The 14072-nt window shown below is 36.5% G+C and overlaps 1 protein-coding gene across 2 annotated transcripts; it reads left to right on the top strand.

Annotated features, from left to right (window-relative positions):
• Positions 1142-7944, top strand: LOC18787657 (nuclear pore complex protein NUP96). 2 transcript variants are annotated; one of them, XM_007220221.2, is made up of 6 exons: positions 1142-1359; positions 1987-4591; positions 5758-5881; positions 6230-6378; positions 7116-7213; positions 7403-7944. In XM_007220221.2, the coding sequence occupies exons 2-6, from the start codon at positions 2030-2032 to the stop codon at positions 7596-7598; spliced, it is 3129 nt and encodes a 1042-aa protein (XP_007220283.1). In that variant the 5' UTR covers positions 1142-1359; positions 1987-2029; the 3' UTR covers positions 7599-7944. The 2 variants fall into 2 exon arrangements, with proteins under 2 accessions (XP_007220283.1, XP_020412584.1); XM_020556995.1 differs by having other exon boundaries at positions 1142-1394; positions 7403-7772.

Here is a 14072-nt window from a genome sequence, read left to right as displayed (position 1 = left end):
AGAATTAGAGAGAAAAATAAAATGGCTTACTTGCAATCGAAAGATGAAGAGAATTTTTGAAATTAATGGAGATTATCTGGTAAGGGTAGACATTAGGGTTGTACTATATATATATACTAGCTCCTTGGCACATGCTCATGCATGTGCCAATTGGTTTTTTTTAGTATTAAGAAAAGAGAACATGGGTAGTTATTATCTGATTTTGTTTTTATTTTTTAATTTTTTAATATAAAAATGTGAATTTACCATATTATCCTTATTTAATTAATAATTTCAATTCTTAATGTTTGAATTAACCAAGGACTTTTTTTGGTATTTTGAATGTTTTACCATTTTTTAAAAAAAAATTAAAATGTTTCACTATTCTTTTGTCTTTGCTTTATATATATAGATAATTCCATGCATTAATATATTAATTTGAAAAAGAAAAAAAAAAGATAAGTAGAATAAAGCTACAGCCGGCTGGATTTAGAAAAGGCAATGAAGATATTAATTCTCCTTGTGTTATAAAATGAACTGGTATATGTGCGAATATTGAGCTGCACGTAAAGTAGATGAGACACAGTATTTAACGAGATTCGGCTATGCCTACATCCCCGGAGAGCAGCAGCAGTAACTTTTCCACTATGTAAAATAATAGGGCTACAACTTTGTGTTTACAATATGTATGGCTCACTCAATTTTCTCTCTTGGAGAATTTCTCTCTTGCTCTCTTTCCTCTCAACTCACTCACCCTCATTCTTCCTTCTCTTCCTCTTCTATATGTGTAAACTTCTCTTGATGAAGGTATCTATTTATAGGCCTAAGACATTGATTGTTCACCTCACAATATAATTGGTAGACAACATCATTAATATTCTTCAATCAATTGGGTAGTGGTTTGGTTTGGTGGGTGTGTGGTTAGGTTTAATGGATGTTAGTTGGCTATGTGGGCTTCACCTATTCTTCTTTACTTATTCTTCTTTACAACACCTTGCCTTAAGTTTATTACAATAAAGGTAAGAAAAAAAAAAAAAAAAAACAGAAACTCGCCTATTTTTAAAATCAAAACACTCCAAGTGAAACGACGTCGTTTCATTTAGAATTTTTTTTTTAAAACACTACAATCGAAACGACGTCGTTTCATTACATTAAACCTAAAAAGAAAACACGCGAGTTGTCTTCCTCGCAGAGTTGCAGCCAATTTGCGTACTCGCAAAATTTCTTCAGGTTCAGAAGTGTCCAGATCTGGCACTCCTCGCTCCGCCTGGCCACGCCTTGCGACACCTCCTTACACCTTCCCCGCGCTAAACGTGCAACTCGTGAAACAGCCGACCACCTCTGGAGATTTCCTGCCGCCTCGCTCCGACGCGCCCGAAGGCATGCCTTTAAAAACACTGATTTCATTTGTACAAGTAATTTGCTCATGCATTGCATTATTCTTTCTGTTGGGTAATACGTTGTATTTATTATTGCTTGAATCATGCTTTAGCTGTTTTTTAATTTTAAAATTTAAATTTTCCCATCAGTGAAAGGACTATTCTTCCATAATTCTCAATTTATCTGTATTAACGACCCATGTATTTTTCTCACTTTTGCCTCAGGGTTTGACACCTTTTTTTTACCAGTTCTTAGTAACTATGGGCAGCTGTCCAGCACCATTTGTGAGCCTGATGTTTCTCTTTTGTTATTTTATTCTTTCGTTTCTCAGGAGTTTCATAGAGTTGGGTTCAGTTTAAATCATTTGAATCTTCTTTTGGGCAAGCTGGTCACAGGTTTATGGTTTCTTAGGAAATGGCTGTTCGTACCTGAAATCCAAAGTAGTTTTCTTAAATGAGTTTATGTTGTATTTGATTTTTGGAATATTTTTGACGATTTTATACTGCAAGTATTGTGTAGCTTGACGTTTTTAGAGTATTTCGATGGATGCTGTGCTATTGAAAGCACTATTTTTTGTTTATTTATAATGATTATGATTAAACTTTGTCTTTTATTTCACATTTTTAGGAACGTTTTCTGAACTTTATGATACAAGAAGTGAACCTATAGAATGGGCATTGATTCTGGAACTTGTAATGCACTAATTGTGTGCCAACACAAAAAAAGAAGGATATCTTCGAACACTGGCATTTCGTTGTGTGAGACATTTAGTCCTCTTGAAGGTTCCTTACCCTATTTACCAACTTTAGAAGAAGCTGATTACTACACGCAGCCCTCTTTGAAGGAATTGGCTGCTCGAGAATATACAGATCCTGGTTTTTCTAGTCGAGTTTTGGACTTTACAGTTGGAAGATTCGGTTATGGATCCATCAAATATCTTGGGAAGACTGACATTAGGAGATTGGAATTAGATAAAATTGTGAAGTTCCGCAGACATGAGGTTATTGTATATGAAGATGAAACTGCCAAACCTTTGGTTGGACAAGGCCTTAACAAGCCTGCTGAAGTAACTTTAGTGCTACAAACAAGACCATCAAATATGGATAAGAGACAGAAAGATAATAGTGTGAAAAAATTGAGGCAGATTGTGGAGGGACAAGGAGCTCAGTTTATTTCGTTTAATCCAGAAAACGGGGAATGGAAATTTTTTGTTCACCATTTCAGCAGATTTGGATTGAGTGAAGATGATGAAGAAGACATCATGATGGAAGATGCTGCTGCAGCTCAAGATCTTGTGGAAATGAACCATGGTGAGATTTCTGATGCTGATGAAGAAACCCAAATGGATCCCACTGGAATTGTGCTTTCGCATTCTCTTCCTGCTCATCTTGGGCTTGACCCTGTAAAGATGAAGGAAATGAGAATGTTGATGTTTCCTGATGGGGAAGAGGAAGCTGAGGAGTTGAATCAAGTACCTGCACATTATAATCCATCCTTTGGTAGAGAATACATAAGACCTCCTTTACAAAATACGTCTCAGAGGATGAGTGATAGATCTACTCCACCACCTGTTCGAAAAACCCCATTGGCATTGCTCGAGTATAAGCATGGTAGTTTTGACTCAAACTCTCCTGGGGCCATTCTAATGGCCCAAGAAAATAAGGTCATACCTACAAAGATACTAAAAGAAGGTTTTAAGCTTGATCTCAAGCATGAAACACCAGTGACTAAAAGACATTGTCGCAACATAGTTGATGCAGGTCTGTTGATGGGTAGGTCATTTCGAGTAGGATGGGGTCCAAATGGAACCCTAGTCCATGCTGGAACACCTGTAGGGAGTACTGGTTCTCAAATGATGTTATCATCCACAATCAATTTAGAGAAGGTTGCTATTGACAATGTTGTTAGGGATGAAAATAACAAAGTTAGAGAGGAACTTATTGACACGGCTATTGATTCTCCACTAGATTTTCACATGGGATTACTTCATCAGACAGAAGAGATTGAAGTTGGATCCTTCAACCTAAGGCTGCAGAAGGTTGTCTCTAATCGCTTGATGCTTTCAGAGATTTGCAGGAGCTATGTAGATATTATTGAGAAGCAGCTGGAAGTTCCTAGGCTATCTTCCTCTGCTCGTTTGGGTTTGACACACCAAATAATGATTTGGGAACTGATAAAAGTTCTTTTTTCTGATAGGGAAAATGGTGGGAAAATGAAATCTTTGGGTGCTGATAATGAGGAAGAAATGGTGCAGGATGTGAAGGAAGCTTCTCAAGAAGTCGACGTGGAAGCATTACCTCTTATTCGGAGGGCAGAGTTTAGTTATTGGTTGCAAGAGAATGTATGCCATCGAGTACAAGAAAGAATGAGCTCCTTGAATGAGTCCAGTTATCTGGAATACATATTATTACTTCTGAGTGGGCGCCAATTGGATGCTGCTGTGGAACTGGCTGCTTCTCGGGGAGATGTGAGATTGGCATGTTTGTTAAGTCAGGCTGGAGGGTCCATAGTCAATCGTTCTGACATGGCTCAACAGCTTGATCGTTGGAGGAGCAATGGGCTGGATTTCAGTTTCATTGAGAAAGACAGGATAAGGCTTTATGAGTTGCTTGCTGGTAATATCGACGATGCTTTTCATGATGTTAAAGTTGATTGGAAGAGGTTTCTAGGGTTATTGATGTGGTATCAATTAGCACCTAGCACCTCATTGCCCACTGTTTTTCGCACTTATCGACATCTTCTTGACGAGGGTAAGGCTCCATACCCTGTTCCGATTTACATTGATGAAGGACTGGTAGAAGAGTCTGAGAATTTTAATGCGGTAAAACGTTATGACCTATCATATTATCTTATGCTGCTTCATGCCAGTGAAGAAAGTGAAGTTGGCTTTCTAAAGAGCATGCTCAGTGCCTTTTCATCAACACATGATCCGCTTGATTACCATATGATCTGGCATCAGCGTGCAGTGTTGGAAGCAGTTGGGGCTATCAGCTCTAAAGATCTTCATGTTCTTGACATGGGATTTGTTTCCCAGCTGTTGTGTTTTGGGAAATGTCATTGGGCCATCTATGTGGTCCTTCACATGCCCCATTGTGAAGATTTTCCATATGTCCATGCTAATCTTATTCGGGAAATCTTGTTCCAATATTGTGAATCCTGGAGTTCTCAAGAATCACAACGCCAAGCCATTGAGAACTTGGGTATTCCTAAGGCATGGCTTCATGAGGCTATGGTATGTCATATTTTTTTCATCTTTCTGATTCAATTTATGCCAAACTCGATTGTGGCTCCCTCTATCATCTTATCATACTTAGAACGTAAATCTTGTTTATAAAAAATGATGAGCTTGGTAGCTTGTTGGCAATGGTTGACTCTATGTTCAGTTTGAAACCCTTATCCGAGTTTAAAATGGTTTGTTATTACAATTACTCTTACTTTAAAACTCCTTTAAGTTTTCAGTCTTTTCATCTTATTTTGAAATTTTATAAGGGTCCATTTGGATGGAAGGATTTTAAATGAGATATTTGGATATGACTTGTCAATGCAAATTGCTTTATTGGATTTTCAAATATTAATATCTTATGCTTATAAAATCCTTACATAAATTTGATTATTTTATAAAATTGAGGGATTTCAAATATCATTTTTTCCCTGTCTTGAATAATCAAATTTATATTTGGATTTAACTAATGATCCAAACGAAAAACTCAAATTTAAATCCCTCATTTAAAGTCTTCCATCCAAATAGACCCTAAATTTGCGAACCAAAGATTATGAAACAAGATTTTGAAATCCTATGCTTCATATTTTTCTTTTCTATTTCCGGGGAGTTGGGAGTCTTTCATTGAGAAAAAATCTGTTGGCTGCCAGTCTGCTGCCTATGACTTTTATTTTCTTCAGGTTCACAAGTCATGTAACATGGTAAGACAAAACATCGGTGAATTGTTCAGGGATATTGTTTATCTAAACCTCCCTTTTCAACTTGTATGCACTAGGTGAAACTTAATATATCATGCGATAACAAATGTTCTGAATTGCTGATAGAGGCAATTGGATGTCTGCCCATTCTCATCACCAATTCTAACATACAAATCATGGAATGTTCTGAATTGCTGATATAGGCAATAAGATTATCATTGTCATAGATACAACCCATACGAGGCTAGAACTTATCAATTTCCAGTTTTCGAATCCCAGGATTTGGGGTTCCCTGTGATGATTCTCATCAAAAGATCGCAGTTTAAGCTTCCTAGCTAAAAATTTGATGTCTGATGTTCTCGATTAATTTATCTGTGGCTGCTTATACGAAAGTCTTGGAAATGGAATTGGAATTCTGTCTTCCAACTTATGGAGCATATTATTCTGTTGGTGAATGACTAATATTTTCCTGGATTGCAGGCTGTTTATTTCAATTACTATGGGGATCTTGCAAAGGCCCTTGAACACTTTCTTCAATGTGCAAATTGGCAGAAAGCACACACTATTTTCGTAACTTCTGTTGCCCACAAATTATTCTTGTCTGGTATGGATTAATAATTTCTATGTTCCATTTAGTGTCATTATGTATTTTCTTAAGTTTCTGGACATACTTTGATGGAATCACAATGAGGAATCTGTTATAGAAAAATATACTTTTCATTCCGTTTCTAAGTGTATGCATATAGCTTGAACAGTTTATAATCGTTAGCATTCAACATGATAATTGAGTATCATTGGACCCAGTGAATCTATAAGCAGGTAGTTGATTTGTTTAGGGAAAATGTACCTTTAACTGACTTGATTTACAAAGTTAATATTTTAACTAATCACGCACTCGATCTGGACCACAGTTGCTTCAGTTGATATTAATGTATAATTTTTTTTCATGCAGCCGAACACTCAGAGATATGGAGGCTTGCAACTTCCATGGAGGACTACAAATCAGAAATTGAAAATTGGGACCTGGGAGCTGGGATTTATATTTCATTCTATCTAATTAGAAGTTCATTGCAGGAAGCGGACAATACCATGAACGAACTGGTATGGCAGATTATTCTATATGATATGGCTGTTATTTTAAATATTGGGTAGATCTGCATCAATAGGCAACCTGCAATATATTAACTAGCAATTGCATTGTTTTAAACACCAAAGCTTGGTTTGCTCTATTGCTAGGTTTCCGTTTCTCATAATTTAAGGCTTAAGCTGGAACACATTGTGCCTAACAGTTTTACTTAAGTTTGACTGATTGGCTTGGCTTAGGCTGTCTAAATGTGGCTCAGAGTCAGATAATAAAGTAATTGAATATACAACATCTGTCCAAAATGAAAATATATAGCATCTGTGCATGGTATGCCTGCTTTGATAGAGTGGGTCTTTACTAGTAATATTTGGCCAGATGCTGATGCACTTCTTGCTCTTCCGATTGTACTTATCTTGGTAGCAGGAGGCTAACAAGATGAGCATGAATGAAGATAAGGAAATAGCTTAAAGCCCTATTACTAAATTGATATATAGCCCCATTTTTTGCTACTGTACTAAAAAGAACTTGATTGTTATTGCTAAATCTTTGTGTAATTTACTCCATGCTACAAGATCTTTTTCATGTCGGAAAGGATTTGAACAAGTGATGATATTTTTATCCTGTGAAATACAATGGAAAATGACAAACTCAAACCAGACCCAACTTGATGCCATATTCTCAAATATAAATTGTGATTGTCATTTGGTCTTTCTTTTTCGAATGAGTGCTGAGCACTCTGTAATGTTTACTGCAGGATTCTCTTGAAAGCAAAAATTCTGCATGTAGAGAGTTTCTTGGTCAGTTAAAGCGATCTTTGGCTGTTTGGGGTGTCCTGCTACCCGTTGACGTGAGGTATGCTCAACAAGCCTTGACTCGGATGTTTGGTTTTATTCAGACACTTTTAACTTATGTTTGTTAGTGATATGATACATTTAACTTTTGTTTTTATAATTGTTGAGACCTCTCCACATGACGCCTATTTATTTTAAGGTGGTATAGCTCTACGGTTATGAAATTTATGTATTTACCAATGTGTTACAGGGTAGTTTATTCAAAGATGGCAGATGAGATATGCAATTTGCTTTTATCTGATATTGGAGATTGCCCAACACGAGATGTTCAATTAAGTTGTTTTGACACCGTTTTTCGTGCTCCCATTCCTGAAGACCTTCGCGCAAGTCATTTGCAAGATGCAGTGTCTCTCTTTACATGCTTTCTTTCAGAGGTTGCTACATAGGTTTTCCCCTTTTTGCAAGGCAGTTTGTTCCAGTTGAAATTATAAAATTATCGCAAGTTCCTAATTTTGCTTCAACAGCTGTCTCTACTGAGTTGTGCTGTTCTGGAGATGCATAGTTCATGTATGTAATTTTACAGAAAAGCTAGAACTGATGCTGACCAGTGGTTTCGAACCCCAAAAAAAAAAAAAATGCTGGGCAGGGGGCCTTGCAGGGTGTAACCTGCTCGTGTGATTGCACAGGGTTCTTTTATTTTATGGTTCTTTTCAGGCCTGGGAGCGGGTCGGTTCAGAACGGTAGATGGCTCTTCTTGTTAAATAACCCGCACACTAGATCTTGTTCTTTAATATAACCAACGGCAATAGACTAAACTAGCAAATATTGGAAAACTTAGAAACACACAAGAACTATATTGGTTCTGCAAAATTTTTGCTTACGTCCAGTTGTGATTTCTTTAAGTAGAGAAATCACCGCGCATTTGATTAATAATAGAGATTACATAACTTTTGCAACTCTAGAGTTTGATTACATGTCCCAAGGCTGATTGAATTCCTAATTCTAAGTGGATTATGAAATTACACTTATTCAAATCTAAATTGAATAAGGAGAATTGAAATTCTTTCCTAATCCCTCTAGGACAAGAATCGGTATACTTCTAATTTTCCTATAACAATTTTAAATCAACTAGAACATGTTTGACGAGCCAAAATCCTAACACTTCTGTTAACCAAACCAAAGACTTTGATAGACCATTTTCTCTTCTGTTAACTAAACCAAAGACTCCGGTAGGCTTCGGATTGGTTAACCTAATATTTGGTTTGGATTAGTTTGTACATCGGTAGTACTGTAATAAAAACATACTAATAAAAATACAATTTATAATACTTTCCATTACATAAGTTCTTGAACAAATACACCAAATTATCCTTGTAAAATATAAAAATTCAATAGTCTAATTCATTCAAGTATGAAATTAAATAACTTGGGCTCGTTTGGGAGTGCTTTTGGAGCGGCGAAAAGCGCTTCTAAATGAGTGAAAGCGTTTCTGTCTTTTAAAAATGGTGTTTGGCAAAAGTTGCAAAAGTGCTTTGGGTGATATCGAAAAGCACTTGGAGTGGTTTTGGAAGAAGCACTTGAGAGGTGCTTCTTAAAACCATTGTAGGACAAAAACACGGTGTCTTGCTTAGATGCATCTTCTGGATGCTGTAAAAAAAATCCTCATATTCGTCATTGTTCGGTAAACACGCTTTAGCCTAAACCAAAAAAAAAAAAAAATCAGAATCAAAATCAAAATTAATACCTCATTTGATGATTCCCTCGAAATGTATGAAGCATCTATTCCAAAATTTCAAACCCAATTTGCAAATCTGCATAAATTCAAAAGTACAAAAAGAGGCTTTGAAATTCCTTAGGATAGGAATTCAAATACATAAATAAATAAATAAGCAATTCAAATGGCTCATTACTTTACAATGGAAAGGCTAATGAGGGCAATAATTCCTGAGCTATCACTCAGGCCACCGCGAAAGCGAAAATTTCACCATATGAGGACGAAATAGAATTTAATAATCAATTAACTAATTTATATGAAGTTCTGTCATGAAACAATAAACTAAAATAAAATTTCACCATGTATACAAGCTTATATGCAAAATTAAAGACTAATTGGATTCTAAAGTACAGAACATATTGAAACCTTGTTATTTACTCACATCAAGAAACAGCAAGGCTACTTTAAGCTGTCCAATCAATATGCAAAACTAGTTGACATTGACAACAGCCAAGTTAAAAGCACCCTTCTAAAAGTTGTCCAACGTCGAGTAGATGTGTCACCGAACTAAAGGCTGCTTTTTAAGTTGTCCAATCCAAGTTGCCAAGATTCAAGAAATAGTTCCGAGAAGAAAGAAGAAAGGCTTCATTTGCTCCAAGCCCCACTAGAGCATAAGGAACTTCATATCAGAAGAGGAATCAGCATCACAAGAAAGAAGAAGAAACCCCAAAAAGTCACTCTGACTCACGGATCACAAAGATGGGCACCAAGCAATCTCTTGATTAGGGTTGAATATGGTTAGTAGGGTGTACTTATTAAAATTATATTTGTTTCACAATTCCATATATCCTTTTTGATCATTTTATATTAGGGTAAATCAGTAATTCAATAAATACTTTTGTAGTAGGGTGTACTAAATGAATTTTAGGGTTCATTTAGCAGCACTTTTCCGTCAATAGAGTCTAGCCAAATGAAAAACGAGTTTAAATGGTCTCTATCTTCTTGTAATTTAAACTATCGTTTGCATTAAAAATGACATTCGAACTTGGTATTTTTTCCAATGTTCTATAATCACGGTCTCTCATCTTTAATGCATAAAAAAGTGTGGCATTAAAATGTGAAAAAAATAACAAATATGTCTAGATTTGGTAGATACGGTTGAACTTGTGACTTGTAATATCTTCCAATCTTCCAATATTTGAACTTAGGACAACCTTCGTGAGCTGCCTCTCCTCTTTCCCCAATCACTCTAATGTTTGCTAATTTGCTGAAGCAGCTAAACCTTAGAGCACCTACACTCCAAAGGGCAAGGGTAAGGCAAAGGCAAGACAATGTTTGTCACTACTCACATGAATAGTGGCAGCCTTGTCTTTTTTATTTCCACCCTAAAGGGCAATGGCAAATACAATTACTATTCACTTTAATTGATTTTCTATTTTTTATACTTAAACTATTAATTTTGATAATATTTTCGGTTGCCACATGTCACTATTTATTATAAAATTCTCATATCAAATTTCAGATTAAATTTTAGGATTAAATTTTTGAATTAGATTTTCAATTGCCATGTGTCCATATTTATTATAAAATTCACATCTCACTCATCATACAATCGAAATACCTACTCACTCATCATACAATCCAAATACCTACTCACTCATCATACAATTGAAATACTCCCGGTCCTCATAGTTTTACACAATCGAGAACAAGGACGACTCAATCATTGGGGGAGGCGGTTCCACCGGATCAGGACGTGGGGGAGTATTTTCCTTCAGACGACGTAATAGTGCAATTATTTTCGACACGGAACGCACCACTGGAACCAACTACAAGCATTGTTCACTTGAGGAGCCATGTGTAATGGTTTTCCTCTTTTTTGTTTTGCCTTGAATAATCTATTAAAAAAAATGAAATTAAAAATGCAAGAAATATGTAATTAAAAAATTGACATTAAATTGAACAAAACGGCAATTTTTTTTTTTGTTTTTTACCTCGTCGCCAAGATTTTGATTGCTTCGAACGTTTGTCCATGATCCTCCAGCTTCGATGGAAGAGACTATTCGTATTTTTGCACAAATGGAATATTGTAGTAGAAAATTTGGTGTGGAAAGTGAAAAATATTGGAAGGAGATGATTTTGTATAAAGATTTGGTGTGGAGAGTGAATAATATTGGTAGGTATGTATAGAAAAAAATTCAAGAATTTCTTGATATTTTTTACAATTTTTTTCGATTTTTTTAAGCCAAAAATTGGATAGTCGTTGGATTGGATAAGATTTTTGGATTGGAAGCTCCAAGAAAAGCCACGTGACTTATAGCCGTTGGTTTATGGTAGCTATGGGTCAGCACTGACGTCAACGGCTAATGTTAGCAGCCTTCAGGTAACAGCTCACTCGATCCTTGCTCGTGGACTTGCCTGGGCTGGTGGGTCCCATCGCTTGCCCGGGTTAGAACTTGCACACTAGAGGGGGGTTTGGGGCGGGGGCTGCCTTTTGTCTTAGCCAAACCCATGCATTGGAGGTGCCCTTAACCAAATAAATATGAGAAAAATATATTACTCTTCCAATTTCGAGATATCCAATACTCTCTCTTAGAGCGATTCCAGCAACAACACTCAGCCCTAGCAGGACAGGGCCAGAGTCCAAAAAGCAGCTTCCAGTGGGCTTGTGAAGCCCAGGCAGGCCATGGGTCCCCAAGACTGGGCCAGCTTGCAGGCAAAACCAGCCCGAGGCTGAGCCCGAAGGCTTCTGAAGTCAGCTCAGTAATTCAAATTTTTTCTGCCAAGTGGCGCGTTCTGGTGCGCCGATGCTTTTTTTTTTTTTTTTCAAATCCAACAGCTGGGCTTTTTTTGGGCAAAAAAATGTGAAAAAAATTTAAAATTTTTTAAAAAATTTTAAATTTTTTTTTCTATAAATACCTACCATTTTTCTTCACTTTCAACACAAAATCCTCATATAATTTTTTCTCCTTCTATTATTTTTTATTTTTTATACAAAATTTTCAACACATTCCATACATCAAACAAAATATAATTAAAAGAAAAAACCACAACCAAAGCATAACTAAAAATAAAACATAAACAAAGCATAAATAAAAATATTCTCCAAGTTAATTGTGTAGGTTTAAAAAAAAAAAAAACAAAAGTGAATTGTATTTGCCCCTTGCCATGGCAATGGGTGGAAACACACATTACTTTTGGCAAGGGCAGCCACTATTCACATGAATAGTGTCCGCCCTTTGCCATGGCAACTAGGTGGAATCGCTCTCATTTGAGGGCCTAAAGGAACTATAAGATTATATTGGAAAAAGGGTTTTCTCTCTCTCCCTTTCGAAATGAGAGCTACTGTACCTGGTGGCTGCTAGGTTCTACGTCTTTCCTATGTGGTTCTTCACAAGATCTGGTCTTCTCTTGTGTTTTTCACAAGATCTAATCTTAGTTTTTTAACTAGGGACAACCCAAGGTGCAGAATCAATCTTTGATCCTCCAAGGTGGGAAACTCAAGGTTTCAGAAATAGGAGCAATTTCAAATGGAGGAAGTTCAAACAAGTTTTGACAAAATTCTTACGTTGACAGCAAAGGAAGCCGATCCATTGGTGATTGAAGAAGAATATAATGGTGTAGCTCAAGATATCCTAGAGAGAAGTTTAGTGGCAAAGATTTACTCACCAAAACCAATTCACAAGAAGTCTTTTAAGAATAGGATGTTGGAGATTTGGGACCTAGTTGGTGAAGTAAACATTAAAGAACTCCTAGGTAACCACTTCTTATTTACTTTTGGACGTACAGAGGATAAAGAAAGTATTTTAAAGTTTGCCCCTTGAAAATTTGATAAAAAACTTGTTTTGTTAGAGGAGCCAGATGGTACTGTGGCACCCTCTAAGACGAATTTAAAATTTGTTGATTTCTGGGTTCAAATTCGGAATGTTCCCCTCTTAAAAATGACTGAGAAGCTTGCTAGGTCAATTAGAGATAGAATTGGCAAATGCATAGATACATCTCGAAGTGAAGGGGGTGAGCTGGTGGGAGGATTTATGAGGATTAGAGTTCAAATAGATACTACTAAACCTCTATGGAGAGGACTGAGGATAACCTTCCCTAGGGGTAGTACTGATCTAGTTGCATTTGTCTATGAAAAATTACCCAAATTATGCTTTGGATGTGGAAAAATTGGGCATATATTCCAGGATTGCAATTATGTGCCAGAGCAACAGAAAAGGGCTACATATCAGCCATATGGAAGATTCCTTACCCTAAGAGGCTATGGTCATGCCCAATCCTCAAATAGCCAGTCTTATGATTCCATTTCAGAAGAGGAGGAAGAAAATAGAGGAAATAAAAGAAATTCTGATGCCGGAAAGCAGAAAAATGTCCCAAGAGAGTTTTCAGATGCTGTTAGCTCTCCAACAAAGAAAAAACAGACGAGTAGTCTTGAAGTCAGTAACAAGATTCAAGCTGTTTCTTCACAATTATAGTCAATGAATGCAAGAAAGTTACAAGTGAAAGAATCATCCAGAGAAGGGTCCAAAGGAAAAAAAAAAAAAAAGGACGCTCGACTTCAAACTCATTGAGTTCCCAACGAATTTCCAGAGGGTCAGAACAAAGGGACGGAAATTGGAAAAACAAGGAGGAAAATGGAAACATTGTTGAGTTTCATGAGAAATATTTGGGACTACCAACTATGATTGGTAGGAAAAAGAAGGATTGTTTTAATGGAATAAAAGAAAGATTGAGAAAGAAGCTTAATGGCTGGAAAGAGAAATTGCTTTCAAAAGCAGGAAAGGCTATCCTTATCAAAGCGGTGGCTCAGAATATTCCAAATTATGCTATGGGAGTCTTTAAACTTCCTATAACATTTTGCGCAGATTTGAATTCAATGATCTCTAAATTTTGGTGGAAGAATTCAGAGTATTGCAAAGGTATTAGCTAAGTAAAGTGGGAGCATCTGTGTTTTGCAAAGGATGAAGGTGGAATGGGGTTTAGAGATCTGGAGGTTTTTAACAAAGTGCTTGTGGTTGAGCAATGTTGGAGACTTCTTACCAATGAATAGTTCAGGATTCACAAGGTGTTAAAAGCTCGATATTTTCCAAACTGTAATTTCTTGGCAGTTGGTAAAGGAAGAGCTTCTTCATATGTTTGGAGGTCTTTGATTTGGGGCCGTGAATTGCTCTTGAGTGGGTTAAGGAAGAGGATTGGAGATGGGCAA

This window comes from Prunus persica, chromosome G2, assembly GCF_000346465.2.
Source record: "Prunus persica cultivar Lovell chromosome G2, Prunus_persica_NCBIv2, whole genome shotgun sequence".
NCBI lineage: Eukaryota > Viridiplantae > Streptophyta > Magnoliopsida > Rosales > Rosaceae > Prunus > Prunus persica.
The sequence above is the reverse complement of the archived record's forward strand: the minus strand, read 5'-3'. Positions and strand labels throughout refer to the sequence as shown.

Bases quoted from the DNA above. Each gene is read 5' to 3' on its own strand.
- LOC18787657 (XM_007220221.2), top strand. From the start codon at position 2,030: ATGGGCATTGATTCTGGAACTTGTAATGCACTAATTGTGTGCCAACAC. The intron at 5,882-6,229 runs GTATGGATTAAT...TTTTTCATGCAG, and splicing joins CCACAAATTATTCTTGTCTG to CCGAACACTCAGAGATATGG. The intron at 6,379-7,115 runs GTATGGCAGATT...TGTTTACTGCAG, and splicing joins ACAATACCATGAACGAACTG to GATTCTCTTGAAAGCAAAAA.